Consider the following 14377-nt stretch of genomic DNA (forward strand, 5'->3'; position numbering starts at 1 on the left):
TAAAGCATTATGCTAAGCGAAATAAGCCAGGCAGTGAAAGACTAATACCATATGATTTCACCTTTAACAGAAACCTAAACAACAAAGCAAAGAAACAAGCAAAATATAACCAAAGACACTGAAATAGAGGACAGGCTGACAGTGACCAGAGGGGAGAGAAGAGGGAATTTTGGGGGAGAATGGGAAGGGTTCACAGGAACAAATTTAAAGGACACGTGGACAAAAACTAGGGGGAGGATGGTAATGGGAGGGAAGTGGGGAGGGTTGGGTGGGTGGGCTGGATTGGGAGTAAAAGGGAGAAAACTGTACTTGAACAATGATTAAAATAAAAAAATAAAATAAATAAATAAAAAGTATTTAAATCCAAACAGAAAAAAAAAAGAAATACAAAGAGTAATGTTAGAAACTCTATGCAACATGTTTAATTAAACCTGTTTTGTTCGGGGGGGGGGGGGGGAAAGGAGGAAAAAAAGAAAAAAGAGAGTACACAAATGTAGCAAAATTGGGGAATGAAGAGTATCTAGTCATTTATTATTACTTATTATGTCAAATATAAGCAAATCTGGACTTAGGGAAGGAGAAAGACCTTACTTGGGTAAGGATTCAGAAAGACTATTGTAGGACCAGAACACTCTAACCATAAAACCTGCAAATCTCTGAAAATCAAATAGAAAAAAGTTGTTTTTAAAAAATAGGGAGGGGACCCCAGCTGCTGTGGCTCAGTGGGTTGAGTGCCAGCTTGTGAACCAAAGGGTTGCTGGTTCGATTCCCAGTTAGGGCACAGGCCTGGGTTGCAGGCCAGGTCCCCAGTGGGACCTGATGTTTCTCTCCCTCTCTTTCTCCCTCCCTTCTCTTCTCTCTAAAAATAATAAATAAAACCTTTTAAAAAATAGGGAGGGGTAAACAGGGCTACCAGGAACTTTGTGTGGGAGTAGGGCAAGGGCATAGAGTAAGCAGATGGCATAATTAGGGTGTTTTCACAAGAAATTTTTTTCTGTGGTTGGCCAGTTCTCAGAATGAGCCATTTAGAGGGATGTTCTGCATTTTCAGGGCAAATTAAAGGTGAGGGGCCTTTGCAGAGAAAAGAAGCCTGATTAAGTTTGGTCAAGCCAAATCAGTGGGTAAGTAGGAGGCCGTTGTAAGCACTCATAACTTTAAATTATTTAAAAATAATATTTTTGAAAGCCTAAAAGTCAGTACTTAGGTATAGTTTCAGAATGGATTTTTTTTTGTTCTCCCCAAACCTCATGCTATGCCACTAGCTAGGGTTTGCACCTCTTTCCAATTTCCAGATTCTGAGTAAAGACCCTGACATTACAACCTAAACAGTTATATATAGATTTATTCTGTGGGCCTCTAATTCTACCTCCACTGGAAAGGATAAAGACTTTCAAAAATATCACCATGTTTAATGTTCCCAAGGTTTTCAAAGGGAAATAAAATGTTTTGGAATTTAATCCCATCAAGAGGGCATTACTACACACCCAGGGGACTAGCCAAACAGATTAAGAGAATCCAGTTGAGGAGCAGCATTTCTTGTGTTTTAACTCATAAAATGTATTTTTTTAATTATGGGTTTTGGATAAGTTACTTGGAAATCGATTGTATTAAAACTTCCTAGCCGGCGACTCTAGTTAATGACACTGCATTGTGTATTCGCTAAGAGACTAGATCCTAAAAGCTCTCATCACAAGAAAGACGTTGTAAGTATGTGCGGTGATGGATGTTAACAAGACATACTGGAATGGTCATTTCATAATATGTACAAATATCAAATCATTATGTCATGTATATGAAACTAAGACAGCATTGTAAGTCAATTACATCTCAATAAAAAAGGCTTTCTAGGATGCCATAAGCTTCTACATACTGTGTGAATCATTAGGCAAAATATCTCCTTTTTAAATAAAAACCACATAGACAGGTATTGACTTGGGATAAACATGTCTCTTTTTCCTACATATAAACAGACACTCAAGACTCATATTCAGAGTATATGAAGAACTACTACAAAGCAATGGGAAAAAGACAAATGATACAATGTAAGAAGTGGACAAGAGAACTGAGCAACCTTCCTCTCATCCACTCACCCAAAGGCTACCCACATGACTAAAAATCTATTAAATGGTGTATTTCACTAATTAATAAGCAGAGAAGTGCAAATTAAGCACACAATGAGATAGCAAGAATGGTTAAAGTTTTAAAGGACCAGTAATGCTAAGTGTTGGTAAAAATGTGAACAAGCAGAAGCTACATTGTTGATAAGAATGCAACTGGTACAATGTCTCAGAAAGCAGTTTGCTCATATCAGGTAAAGCTGGAAAAAACAGACCCTATGACACCAATGCCACTTCTAGGCATAGGATCCCTCCCCCCAAATGTACATACATGTGCACAAAATTATATACGTTGGCATACTGCTGTGCACAGTAGGACAGTAGAATGAGTAAGTAAGCGAGTAAGTTTTGCTGCATTTATACTGAAGAAGACAAAAGTCCCTGACAGCTAGGAGCTGGCCTTGTACTCTGGGCTAGACTATGGTGTTCTGTTGAACAAAAATAATTTCATAGACCAATGACATTAGAGAAGACCACTCTGTGATTGTGATGGGTCAAGAGAAAAACAAGAGCATGACATAATCATGTCTGTACACAGACAAAAAAGAACATTGTTTAATCCACAAACATGATAAAAATATCTCTCTATTCTGACTGATATGACTTACCAATCACAGCCTGTTTACCAATCACAGCTATAGCCTCCTCCCATTCTTCCCACCTTCTACATAAGAATTATTAGTATACTCAATCAGAAAATCTGTTTCTGGCCCTGGCTGGTGTAGCTCAAGGGACTGAGTGCTGGCTGTGAACCAAAGCATTGCAGGTTCGATTCCCAGTCAGGGCACATGCCTAGGTTGCGGGCCAGGTCCCCAGAAGGGGCCACATGAGAGGCAACCACACATTGATATTTCTTTCTCTTTCTCCTTCCCTTCCCCTCTCTCTAGAAATAAATAAATAAAATCTTTAAAGAAAAGAAAATAAGCTATTTCTGACAGCATCTAGTCTGAGTAAAGTCCTGCTTCAAACCACCCCAAATTATTTGCACAAGACTAAATACAATAAATCCTTTCTAAGACGCTCTTAGTGAGATGCCTCATGATCCTCTGTGGTTTTCAGTCTCCACTGTTGCAATAAGTTGGAAAATAGAACTTTGTTCATCTACAGGCATATTCCTGATGGTCTGTGGCTGAAGGGAATTGGCAATACACTGAGATTCTGTACAGCAATGGGAATGAAAAAACTAGAACTAAACATGGCAACATCAATTTCACCTTGAGCTAAAAAGCAAAGGAAGGAAATGAAATTCAAAAGATTACTTACTGTGTTATTTTTAATTTTATAATAAAAGATTATCATCTGTAAATTTTATATTAAAAAATTTTAAGAAACAGAATTAAATTGTTTAGAGGTGCACCTGTAAGCCAGATGTTAAGAGAGCTGATAGAGACCGAGAGATCTGTTAACTTCTTCAGGTCAGCATGTCATTAAGTATTTTATGCACCTTTTTCTCACTTGGAAAATGTGGTTTAGGCTTCTCTTAAGTGGCAGTAACTGTTTCTACAACATGTAGCATATGAAATGTTGAGCACAAATGGGAAGTCACCAAATGCTTTTGATAATGAGCGTGAGGGAGGATGTCAGAAAACAGGCTCTAGCTCTTACACTGTCGTGGGTATGAACTGGGCAAGTGATTTCATCACCAGGGGTCTTAGTTTTTTCCATATAAAAAAAGAGATGGGGATATTGGGCCTCATGTTTCCAAGGTGCCTTATCATTCTCAAACATTCTATGGTCTTGTGATTGTAAAGAAAACTCTCCACAAATGCCTTTTTCAAGATGTTAGCCAAATTGCAAGTTGGTTTCAATATAACCATATAATCTATTTTTTATTCACTTTATTTTTTAAAAGATTTTATTTATTTACAGAGAGGGGGGAGGGGGAGAAAGAGAGAAACATCAATGTATGGTTGCTTTTTCTGCACCCCCAGCTCAGGTCCAGGTCTGCAACCCAGGCATGTACCCTAAATGAGAATTGAACAGGCAGCCCTTTGGTTTGAAGGCCAGTGCTCAGTCCACTGAGGCACACCAGCCAGGGCTACTTATCCACTATATTTTTATGACAAGCAGAATAGTATACTGATTAAGAGCATAGACTTTGCAGTCAGGCAATATTGAATTGAGTTTCTTCTCTAATATGTACTAGGTAGGAGATCTTGGAAGACTGAAAAACCCTCTCCAGGCTCAGCTTCTCCATCTGTAAAAAAGAAATAATAATGTGTACTTCAAAAAGTTGTTGCAAGGATTAAATTAAAAATGCATGTAAATCACTCAACACAGTGCCAGTATGTAGAAATCGTGCACAGTAAATATTACTGCCATCATAATCATTTGAGTACCAAACTTGCTGCTTCCCAAGCATTTGAGAGCGCTGGGAAAAAGAATGGGTTTGTGCAAACCAGGAGGCTAGTTGGACAATTTCCCTATCAGTGTACCTACTGGATCCCAGTTTCCTGAAAGATGTCTGCTTGTCCACCCTTTTTCTCTCTACTGATCCCTTCCTCCAAGCCAACCTGCCCCATCATTTGGGACTCCGAAGACACTGCAAGATCTTTTTGCCTCTCCCTTGGTCTCTGGCGGACTGTGTGGGGTGTGCAGAGTAGCTTACTCCTTGGGTTGCAGGTTGCTTCAGTGGCTCCAGCCGGCTCACAGAAACGGTGACTTCAACTTGAGCGAGAATTCTCCATTGGCTTCTCAATTCCCATGGACTTTTCTTCTGAAAAGGATTACAAGGCGAGCCTGCAGTTGCTTTGGCAACAAACTTCCAACCTCTACTTAACTCTCTGGAATGAGAGCATACCTATTAATACACTCGATAGACTGGGGAGTGTAAATTTTCTTCCAAGTGCAAAACAGCTTACAGGACTCAGCTGGCCATTGGCGGCGCTGCGCTGAGAAGCTAGCACAGCCGGGAGCAGCAGATGCAGGAACCTGTAGGCAGGAAAGTGAAAGTATATCCTATCCGCAACAGGTGGCTGCTGCAGAGAGTGAGCTTTTAAGAACGGATGGCAGTGGCGCGCAGAAGACTCTTGCAGAGCAGGCAAGTGGAGTCTCTTCTCCTTTTTCTGTGCATTTCTGTGGGGGGTGCGGCGACCATCCGCTACTCGGTGGCGGAGGAGATGGAGAGTGGTTCGTTTGTGGCGAATGTGGCTAAGGACCTGGGGCTGGAGGTAGGGAAGCTGGCTGCGCGCGGGGCGCGGTTGGTTTCCGAGGGCGACAAACTGCACTTCCGGCTCCACCGCAAGACGGGCGATCTGTTCGTGAAGGAGAAACTGGATCGCGAGTCGCTTTGTGGCAAAGCTGACCCGTGCGTTCTGCACTTTGAAATAGTCCTGGTGGAGCCCCTGCAGTCCTTCCGTGCCGAGGTCAGGGTATTTGACATCAACGACAATGCCCCGATTTTCCCAAACAAGGAGCCTCTATTAAAGATTCCGGAGAGCACCCCCCTGGGCTCCCGTTTTCCTCTGCAGAGCGCGCAGGATCTGGACGTGGGCCTCAACGGTCTCCAAAACTACACCTTGAGCGCCAACGCTTATTTCCACTTGCACACCCGCTTCCGTAGCCACGGACCCAAATACGCAGAGCTGGTACTGGATAAACCCCTGGACAGAGAAGAGCAGCCTGAAATCAACCTGACAATCACGGCGGTGGATGGTGGGTCCCCGCCCAAGTCTGGCACCGCCCACATCCGCGTGAAGGTCCTGGACGTCAATGACCACGTGCCCCAGTTCTCCCGACTGGTGTACCGCACTCAGGTGCCCGAAAACAGCGCCAACGGTTCTTTGGTGGCCACGGTGACTGCCACGGACCTAGACGAGGGCTCCAACAAGAAGATAACGTACTCTTTAGCTCAAAACCCAGAAGCAGTTCTCCAGACATTTCAGGTTGACTCTGAAACTGGAGAGGTTCGACTGAGAGGGCCCCTAGATTTTGAAGCCATTGAAACCTACGACATTGACATTCAAGCTACCGATGGAGGAGGCCTCTCTGCGCACAGCAAAGTCCTGGTGGAAGTGGTGGATGTGAACGACAACCCCCCTGAAGTGACTGTCTCCTCTGTGTCCAGCCCTCTCCCCGAGGACTCCCCACTACAAACTGTAGTGGCTCTTTTTTCTATCCGAGACCGGGACATTCGAGTGGGAGGAAAAATCACCTGCTTCCTCAGAGAAGACCTTCCCTTTGCAATCAAACCTACATTCCGGAATGCTTACTCGCTGGTCACTGACAGAGGCTTGGATCGGGAGGAGGTCTCCGGCTACAACGTCACTATTGTGGCCATGGATACCGGACCGCCCAATCTGTCCACAGAGACTGTGATAGAGGTGCTAATATCTGACATTAACGACAGTCCCCCAGTGTTTCAGGAAGACTCCTACATCTTGACTGTTCGGGAAAACAACAGCCCTGCAGTTTTTATTGGCAAGGTCCATGCTGAGGATTTAGATTTGGGCGAGAATGCCCAAGTAACATATTCTCTGCTGCCTCCAAAAAGCGGAGATTTATCAGTCTTCGCTTACATCTCCATAAATTCAGACAATGGGAAGCTCTATGCACTGAGAACCATGGATTATGAGGCCATTCAAGATTTTCAGTTTGTGATAAAGGCAACTGATGGTGGCTTCCCCTCACTGAGTAGCCAGGTTACTGTCCGAGTGGTTGTCCTGGATGACAATGACAACCGCCCAATGATCTTGTACCCATTGCAGAATGGCACCTTGCCTTGCAATGACCTAGTACCCAGGTCTGCAGAGGCAGGCTACCTGGTGACTAAGGTGGTGGCTGTGGATGGTGACTCAGGTCAGAACTCTTGGCTTTCGTATCATCTACTTAAGGCCAGTGACTCTGGGTTATTCTCTGTTCAACAACAAAATGGGGAGATCCGTACATTGCGGCAGATATCTGAGAGAGACCCCATGATGCAGAAACTGATCATTCTTGTTCAGGATCATGGCCAACCAGCTCTTTCCACTACTGCTTCACTCAACATCCTGCTGGTAGATGGCTTTTCTGAGCCCTATCTGCAGTTCCGGGGTCCATCCAAGCATCCTGCAAGGGTAAATCCAACTACTAGATATTTAGTCATTTCTCTGGCTGTACTTTCCTTTCTCTTTCTCTTCTCTGTCACAGTGATCTCCATTATACACATCTACCAGAAAATTAAATATAGAGAAAAGATCACCATTCAAGAGCATTTCTATGATGACTGTAATTTCCCTAACCACCTGGTACAAGGAAGAGCCAATGGATCTTTATCCCAGGCTTGTGCCTATGAAATGTGCTCAGCTACTGGCACCAGCACCAGTGAGTTCCGGTTTCTTAAGCGCTTTATGCCCAACTTCCCCTTTCCCCAGGGCAATGGAGAGGTAAAAACAGGGGCTGGTTCCAGTTTACCACCTGATTCTGATAGAAATAGGTCTCCGGGGTCAGAGGGTCATGCCCGAGTACCTGATGACTTCATGTAACTCATGTTCATGCGCTATATGTAGCCGTCATTCATGTCTCCCTTGGAAGTCCATTAGTGCTGGTCCTGGAAATGCTTAGTTCCATAGAGGTATCCTTTTACTTTGCCTTTAAATTATTTTCTAGTAGAAAGATATACATACACAAGAGAGAAAACTAGCTTCTAGTTTTGATATAGTATCAGAAAGCAATTAGGTTTGAGAAATGCAGTTTATTATTATTCAGAAATTTCTAGATTTTTGTCCCTTGTGAGTGGGACATCACCCCAATAAATTTAATTTAAAAAAGAAAAGAAAAAGAAAAAATTAAGTTAGATGTAGATTTCTTAATGGTTGTTTGGAGCCTTAGGCAAGTCCCAAATCTCTCTTTATGCACAGATATCTACGTGACTCCTTATCGCAGAGCAGTTATTTGAATGTAGGGAATGAAAGGTGGATGACAAAATAATAAATTAGGCTTATTGTAGTTAATGACTGTTATTGAACAACTACAAAATAAAAAGATATTAGAGGAAAGAGAATTCATTAATACCAATTAAGTAGCCTTAAGAAAATAATACACTTTCATGTCATTTTCCCTTCTGAACGTTTTAAAGGAATGACATGGAAACTGAGAAAAAGAGATATTTCCTAGCAAATTATTCACAAAGTGAAATGAAGTAGGGGTACAAGTTAGGTTTCTTTTTAATTATTGCTGTTTGCCTTCATAAGCTATTTCAAGTTTTCTCATTTTGCCCTGGCTGGCACAGCTCAGTGGATTAAGCATGGGGTGTAAACCAAAGCATCGCAAGTTCGATTCCTAGCCAGGGTACATGCCTGGGTTAGAGGCCAGGTCCCCAGTGGGGGCCATGTGAGAGGCAACCATGCATTGATTTTCTCTCTCTCTTTCTCCCTCCCTTCCCCTCTCTAAAAATAAATAAATAAAATCTTTAAAAAAGTTAAGAAAAAGAACAAACTAGAATATTTTTTTAAAAAGTTTTCTTATTTTACCCTGGCTTTACAGCAGGTTCGATTCCCAGTCAGGGCACATGCCTGGGTTGCAGGCCATAACCCCCAGCAACCCCACATTGATGTTTCTCTCTCTCTCTCTCTCTTTCTCCCTCCCTTCCTGTCTCTCTAAAAATAAGTAAATAAAATATTTACTTATATAAAAGAAAGACAGAAACATCTGTGTGTAGTTGCCTCTCTCATGCCTCCCTACTGGGGACCTGTCCTGCAACCCAGGTGTGTGTATTGACTGGGAATCAAACCAGAGACCCTTTGGTTCGAAGGCCGGCACTTAACCCACTGAGCCACACCAGCCAGGGAGAGTTTTCTTATTTTAAAATTAAAGAAACCAATGTTGAAACATTACCATATGTCAAGAATGCTATCAATACTACTAACTGTGCCTTAAAAATAAAAGAAAGTCTGCTTTAATGAGGCTTTAATTCTGTGCCTTATTTTATAAAATGTGTGTAAATTCTGACCCACAAGGATGTGTCCCATATAAGGGGGCACCATATTTGTGCCTGGAATTCCAAGGGTAGGGCACTACCTTTCAAAATATTTCTCAGACATACTAGATTATATTTTTTGATATATGTCTTATTCTTGGAATTATGACTGACTCCTAATTGTACCACCTCTGGCTGTCTACCTAATGGTTGGGATATACTAAAAATTAATGCTAAGTTATTTTTAGAATGTTGGAGATGTTTAGGGCAGAATTGATGTAACCTCTCCTGACTTCAATATTTTCCTTAATATTTTGAGAATAAATGAAGGAAATTCAGGATATCAATAAATTGTCTCTCTTATCAATATTCCATATTTTCCATAAATTGATATATAATCCTGCTCACTGGACTAAAGGTCTTTCTTGCACAAAACATAGAACAATGTTTCAGAGTATTTGGGTTAGGATAATACATGTTGAAATCAGAGGCTTTAAGAAAGAAAATACCATAGAATTAATTTTTTTAGTTTTTAAAAAGATTTTATTTATTTATCTTTAGAGAGAGGAAGGGAGGGAGAAAGAGAGGGAGTAAAGCATCCATGTGTGGTTGCCTCTCGCATACTCTTAACTGGGACCTGCCCAGCAACCCAGGCTAATGCCCCGACCAGGAATAGAACTAGCGACCGTTCGGTTTGCAGACCAGCACTCAGTCCACTGATCCACACCAATCAGGGCCACAGAATTAAATTTTAGGGGTAAGTGGTAAATTGTTAAAATGTTATTAACTATAAGCCACTGGATTAAATGCATTTGATTACATAATTGTATTTGATTACATTTGACGATGCGAGCATAATTAGTGGAGCCTGGCTTGATGTCAGTGATAACAAAAGAAAATGGTGTAGATTAGTGATTTTAAGACTGAATTTCAAATAGCAGTAAAGTTCAAACACACATACACAAAATGAAGAGACGTAGATTTGTCAACTTTTTATTTTTCTATGCATGAATGTTAAATTAAAATGTTTAAAACTTATTTCATAAAAGAAATATGTTAATACAAAACAATAAGACATCAACCTCATACGGGAACTGTCCTTTAAATTTTAAAAAACATAGTTTTATAAAAATGCATTTTGCCATTATTTTTTCATTTTTGCCTTAGACCTGTGAAAATTTTGCCACTGACTGCAGATTGGGAACTACTGGAATAAATGATGATCTTGTCTCACTTTTATTCAGACCTAAAGTTCCCAAGAAAATTTCAATTGTACCTGATGATTAAAAATGAACATCTCTGTATCAATTTTCTGAGTATGATGTGAGCCATTTGTATTTGGAGAGAACTATATATCAGCTGAGATTAAGTCCAGGTTTTCATGAGCAAATTAATGCAAAGAATGGAAATGATTAGGACACGTACTCTCCCCTAAATGTCAGGTGACATTAGAACTATTTGTATATATTCAAAACTATAACTCAAAGGCCTTGAAGTGCTCCTGTATAAAAATGCCCTGATAAATATTTAATAAAAATATCTAGCTGGTTTGGACAAATTGTTTCAATGACCAATTTCACTTCAAAATGCATATAGATCTACATTTCCACTGGGAGTTTTAAGTTATAAAGTGTTTAAAGCCTTTTAAAACTTATTATGAGATATAAAACTGCAAGAATAGTATGGAGTTCCCATATACACTTCACCTCCCCTCCCTGAATGTTAACATCTTACATAACCATAGCACAGTTATCAAAACTAAGAAATTAACCTTGCACCATTCTATGAACTAAACTACAGACTTTATTCAGATTTTACTAGTTGTTTCATTAGTATCCTTTTTCTTTTCAAGGATCTAATCCAGGACCCCACAATACACTTAGTTATGTCTCCTTAGTTTCTACCACACGTGATAGTTCCTTAACCTTTCCTTGTCTTTCATGACCCTGAGACTTCTGAAGGGTACTAGTCAGTTATCTGTAAAATGTCCCTCAAATTTTTCAGTTTTATTGAGATATGATTGTCATATAGAACTGTATAAGATTAAGGTATGCATAATAATGACTTGACTTATATTGTGAAATGATTACCATAAAAATTTAGTTAACAAACACGACCTTCAGTTTGAGACTGTCTTTGTTTTCTTATGATTAAATTGATGTTATTCACTACTGGGAAGAATGCCATGGGAACAATACTGTGTCCTCAGTGCATCATATTAAATGGCACCTGATGTCACTATGTCATATTAACTGGTGTTGTTGATCCTTTTTTATTGTAGTAGAAAAACAACAAAATTTATGAACAGCTTAGTAGTGTTAATCTTGATCACTTGGTCAAGATAATATCTGCCAAGTTTCTTTACTACTATATTCCCCTTGGCAATTAATAAATACTTGGGAAGAGACACTTTGAAACTATGCAAACACCATGTTTCTGCTTGCACTTTTGCTCACTAATAATTTTAGTACCCATCGCTGGGTATTTCCTGTGGTAATTAATACTGTGGCATTTGAATGGTGATTTTCCATTTTCCTGAATCTTTTACATTAATTGAAATTATTTTGTAAGAAAAACTTGTTACTTTTCCCCTATTGACTATTTATTAGTTATTTCTTTATATGTGGAGTCATGCATATTTACTCTATTATTTGGGCTATAGTCAAATGTTATCATTATTTATTTTGTTGTTCAGCAAACCCTTTTATCTAGGATGAAGAGAAGATTTTGAGGACTGGAATTATCCAGATAAACACAGTTTGATCAAAATTAGTATTTCTTTGTAACACTGTATGTCAGATTACCTTAAACAAGTGTAAGTTTCTTTGATTTTGTTAAGGTTTATTTATAATGATGTTTTAACTTTAAATGAAGACACATTAACTTGATTTTAAATTTCCATACAATCATAAAACTATTAAATAGATACTAAATTATAAAACATTTAAACTTTAATATGTAGACATGTTTATATATTTAAAAGATATGTATAATAGATATGTTATTTGAAATAGATTTATATGCTGGAATTAGACATACTCATATATAAGAAATGAAATTGGTCTTTTTTTTAAATTCTCCTATAAATAAATAAATATATTGCTTTCTCTGTCACATATATATATGTTGTTGTTATAGTTGTTTTCTATTTAAGATTACTTTTGCCTTATTCTTGGAAATAGAATTCATCCATATAATTCTCCCATATAAAGGCCTATTTTCTATAGAGTTGAATATCATTAAATGTGGGGGAGCTTTGTCCACAGAGCCCCCATCTGCCACGGGTGAGAATAAGTCTACCAAGACATAATCTGCTTGGGGAGGAAAGGTGGCCAATCCCTCACAGGAGAAGGGCCAGGAGCCTGTTCCTCAATGGGCTTTTATTGGGTTCATTTACACAAGAATTTAGGTAAAGCTCATTAATCATTGCCAGGCAGTAAGGATTAAACAACAGATAACAAAGAACTCTGAGGGCCTATTTTGAGTCAGGGTCAGGTAGCTAAAGAGCTGTAAAACTCTGAGGAACAAACTTCTTGCTTGGACCCTTATCATTTAATTGAGAGCATTCTAAACAAAGCAGGTTTCACAGGATTTCACATATTCTTTCTTAGGGCTGATTGCATGAGGAACCCACCCTTTCTAGCACAGGGCTGTACCACCCTCTGTCATTGTTTCAGGCTTAGGTGGAGCAAGGGAAGCAAGGCAGCCAAGAGATTAAGAGATTTCTCGCAGACAATGAGGACTCAGGCTTTGTTTAAGCCGAGGGGTGAGGGTACATCACCTTCTTTTGCTGTAGCCCCCAAAGTTTTCCCTTGGGGGCCTCCCACGTGATCGTGCCTGTTTTAGGTCATTCCCCGCTTTGGGGAATCTTACCCATCATTGGCTAAATGACAGAGCATTGGGAGCCACTTATGGATGAAGTAAAAGGAGCAGAAGCAGGACTTCTGCTAGGGAGATAAGCTTTGTCTCCTCAGTGGCTTATGGTCCTAAGGTCACTTATCCAGCTTTAGCATTGGCGGGGGTTACAGCTTCTGAAACCAGGCAGGGCAGTTCCCAACAATTAAAGTATGAGACAATCAGAGACCCATTCTTCAACCAGAAATTTGACTTTATTTCCAAATCCATGTAAGACTTTTTTTAAAAAAAGATTTTATTTATTTGTTTTTATAGAAGGGAAGAGAGGGAGGAAGAGAGGGAGAGAAACACCAATGAGCAGTTGCCTCTTGAGCACCCCCCACTGGGGACCTGGCCCGCAACCCAGCCATGTGCCCTGACTGGAAATCGAACTGGTGACCCTTTGGTTTGCAGTCCCATGCTCAATCCACTGAGGCACACCAGGCAGGACTGTGTAACACTTTTAAATAATATTACTAAACTATTGATTGTCCTTATTTAACATTTAAAAGTAATATTAATAGTAAAAATAACAGGGGTTTTCTGGCTAAGCTGATGAAGCACGCTTATACTCCTGTGCACTACTTTAAACATAGAAATTACAGGTAATGATTAAAATAGAAAATTTAAGAATGCAAAGCTAGAAATGGAAGTCACTAGATGGGAAGTTGGCACTAGTTGGCATTAGTTTGGCTCTTAATGGGCTATCAGGAGAAAAACGTTCTCCATGAAAGATGGAGAATAAAAATCAGGATCACTGCTTAGAGCCAGAGCTAGGATGGGTCTCCATTGTTCACAATAAAAGATTGAAAAACTGCTGCCAAAGACTCCTGAAGTTGTACATTATAGTAGGCTTCAGACTGATGGAGGCTGGAGGACACAAAGCAGGTACTGAACTTATAGTGAGCAGGCTCACTGAAGTTAACTGTACTATTTTTAGTGCCATGTTGTGCCAGAAGCCCAAGTCACTATTATGAGACCTGGCTCTAGACCATGTTTGTGTGGTCTAGTAGATGAACATAGGTCAGGAGAGCAAGTAAAAAGAAGACAACACTTTAAAAACAGTACTGTTCAAAATAAACAAAGATACTTATAGAGATGAATTCAGGACTTATACCCACAAATGGACAATAAATTATGAATGAATACAAGATAAGAGACTAAAATTTAAAAAATAGATGGATATAGCCCTGGCTGGTGTGGCTTAGTGGGTTCAGTGCCTGACCTGTGAACCATAAGGTCACCAGTTCTATTCTCAGTCATGGCACATGCCTGGTTTACAGGCCAGGTTCCCAGCAGGGGGCGTGTGGGAGACAACCACACATTGGTGTTTCTCTCCCTCTGTTTCTCCCTCCCTTCCCCTCTATCCTAAAATAAATAAACAAAAAACCTTTGAAAAAATTAAAACCTTTTAAAAAATAGATGGATATAAATATAGCCTATTAGAAATTTTAAAAATGAAACACAGTCA

General features: G+C 39.9%; 1 protein-coding gene across 1 annotated transcript; it reads left to right on the forward strand.

The window, feature by feature from the left end:
• The first annotated feature begins 4628 nt into the window (after positions 1 to 4628).
• On the forward strand, positions 4629 to 8140 carry PCDHB1 (protocadherin beta 1). Its single transcript, XM_028529027.2, has one exon. The coding sequence runs from the start codon at positions 5123 to 5125 to the stop codon at positions 7577 to 7579; it is 2457 nt and encodes an 818-aa protein (XP_028384828.1). The 5' UTR covers positions 4629 to 5122; the 3' UTR covers positions 7580 to 8140.
• The last annotated feature ends 6237 nt before the right edge of the window (positions 8141 to 14377 follow it).

Source organism: Phyllostomus discolor, chromosome 13, assembly GCF_004126475.2.
Source record: "Phyllostomus discolor isolate MPI-MPIP mPhyDis1 chromosome 13, mPhyDis1.pri.v3, whole genome shotgun sequence".
Lineage (NCBI taxonomy): Eukaryota > Metazoa > Chordata > Mammalia > Chiroptera > Phyllostomidae > Phyllostomus > Phyllostomus discolor.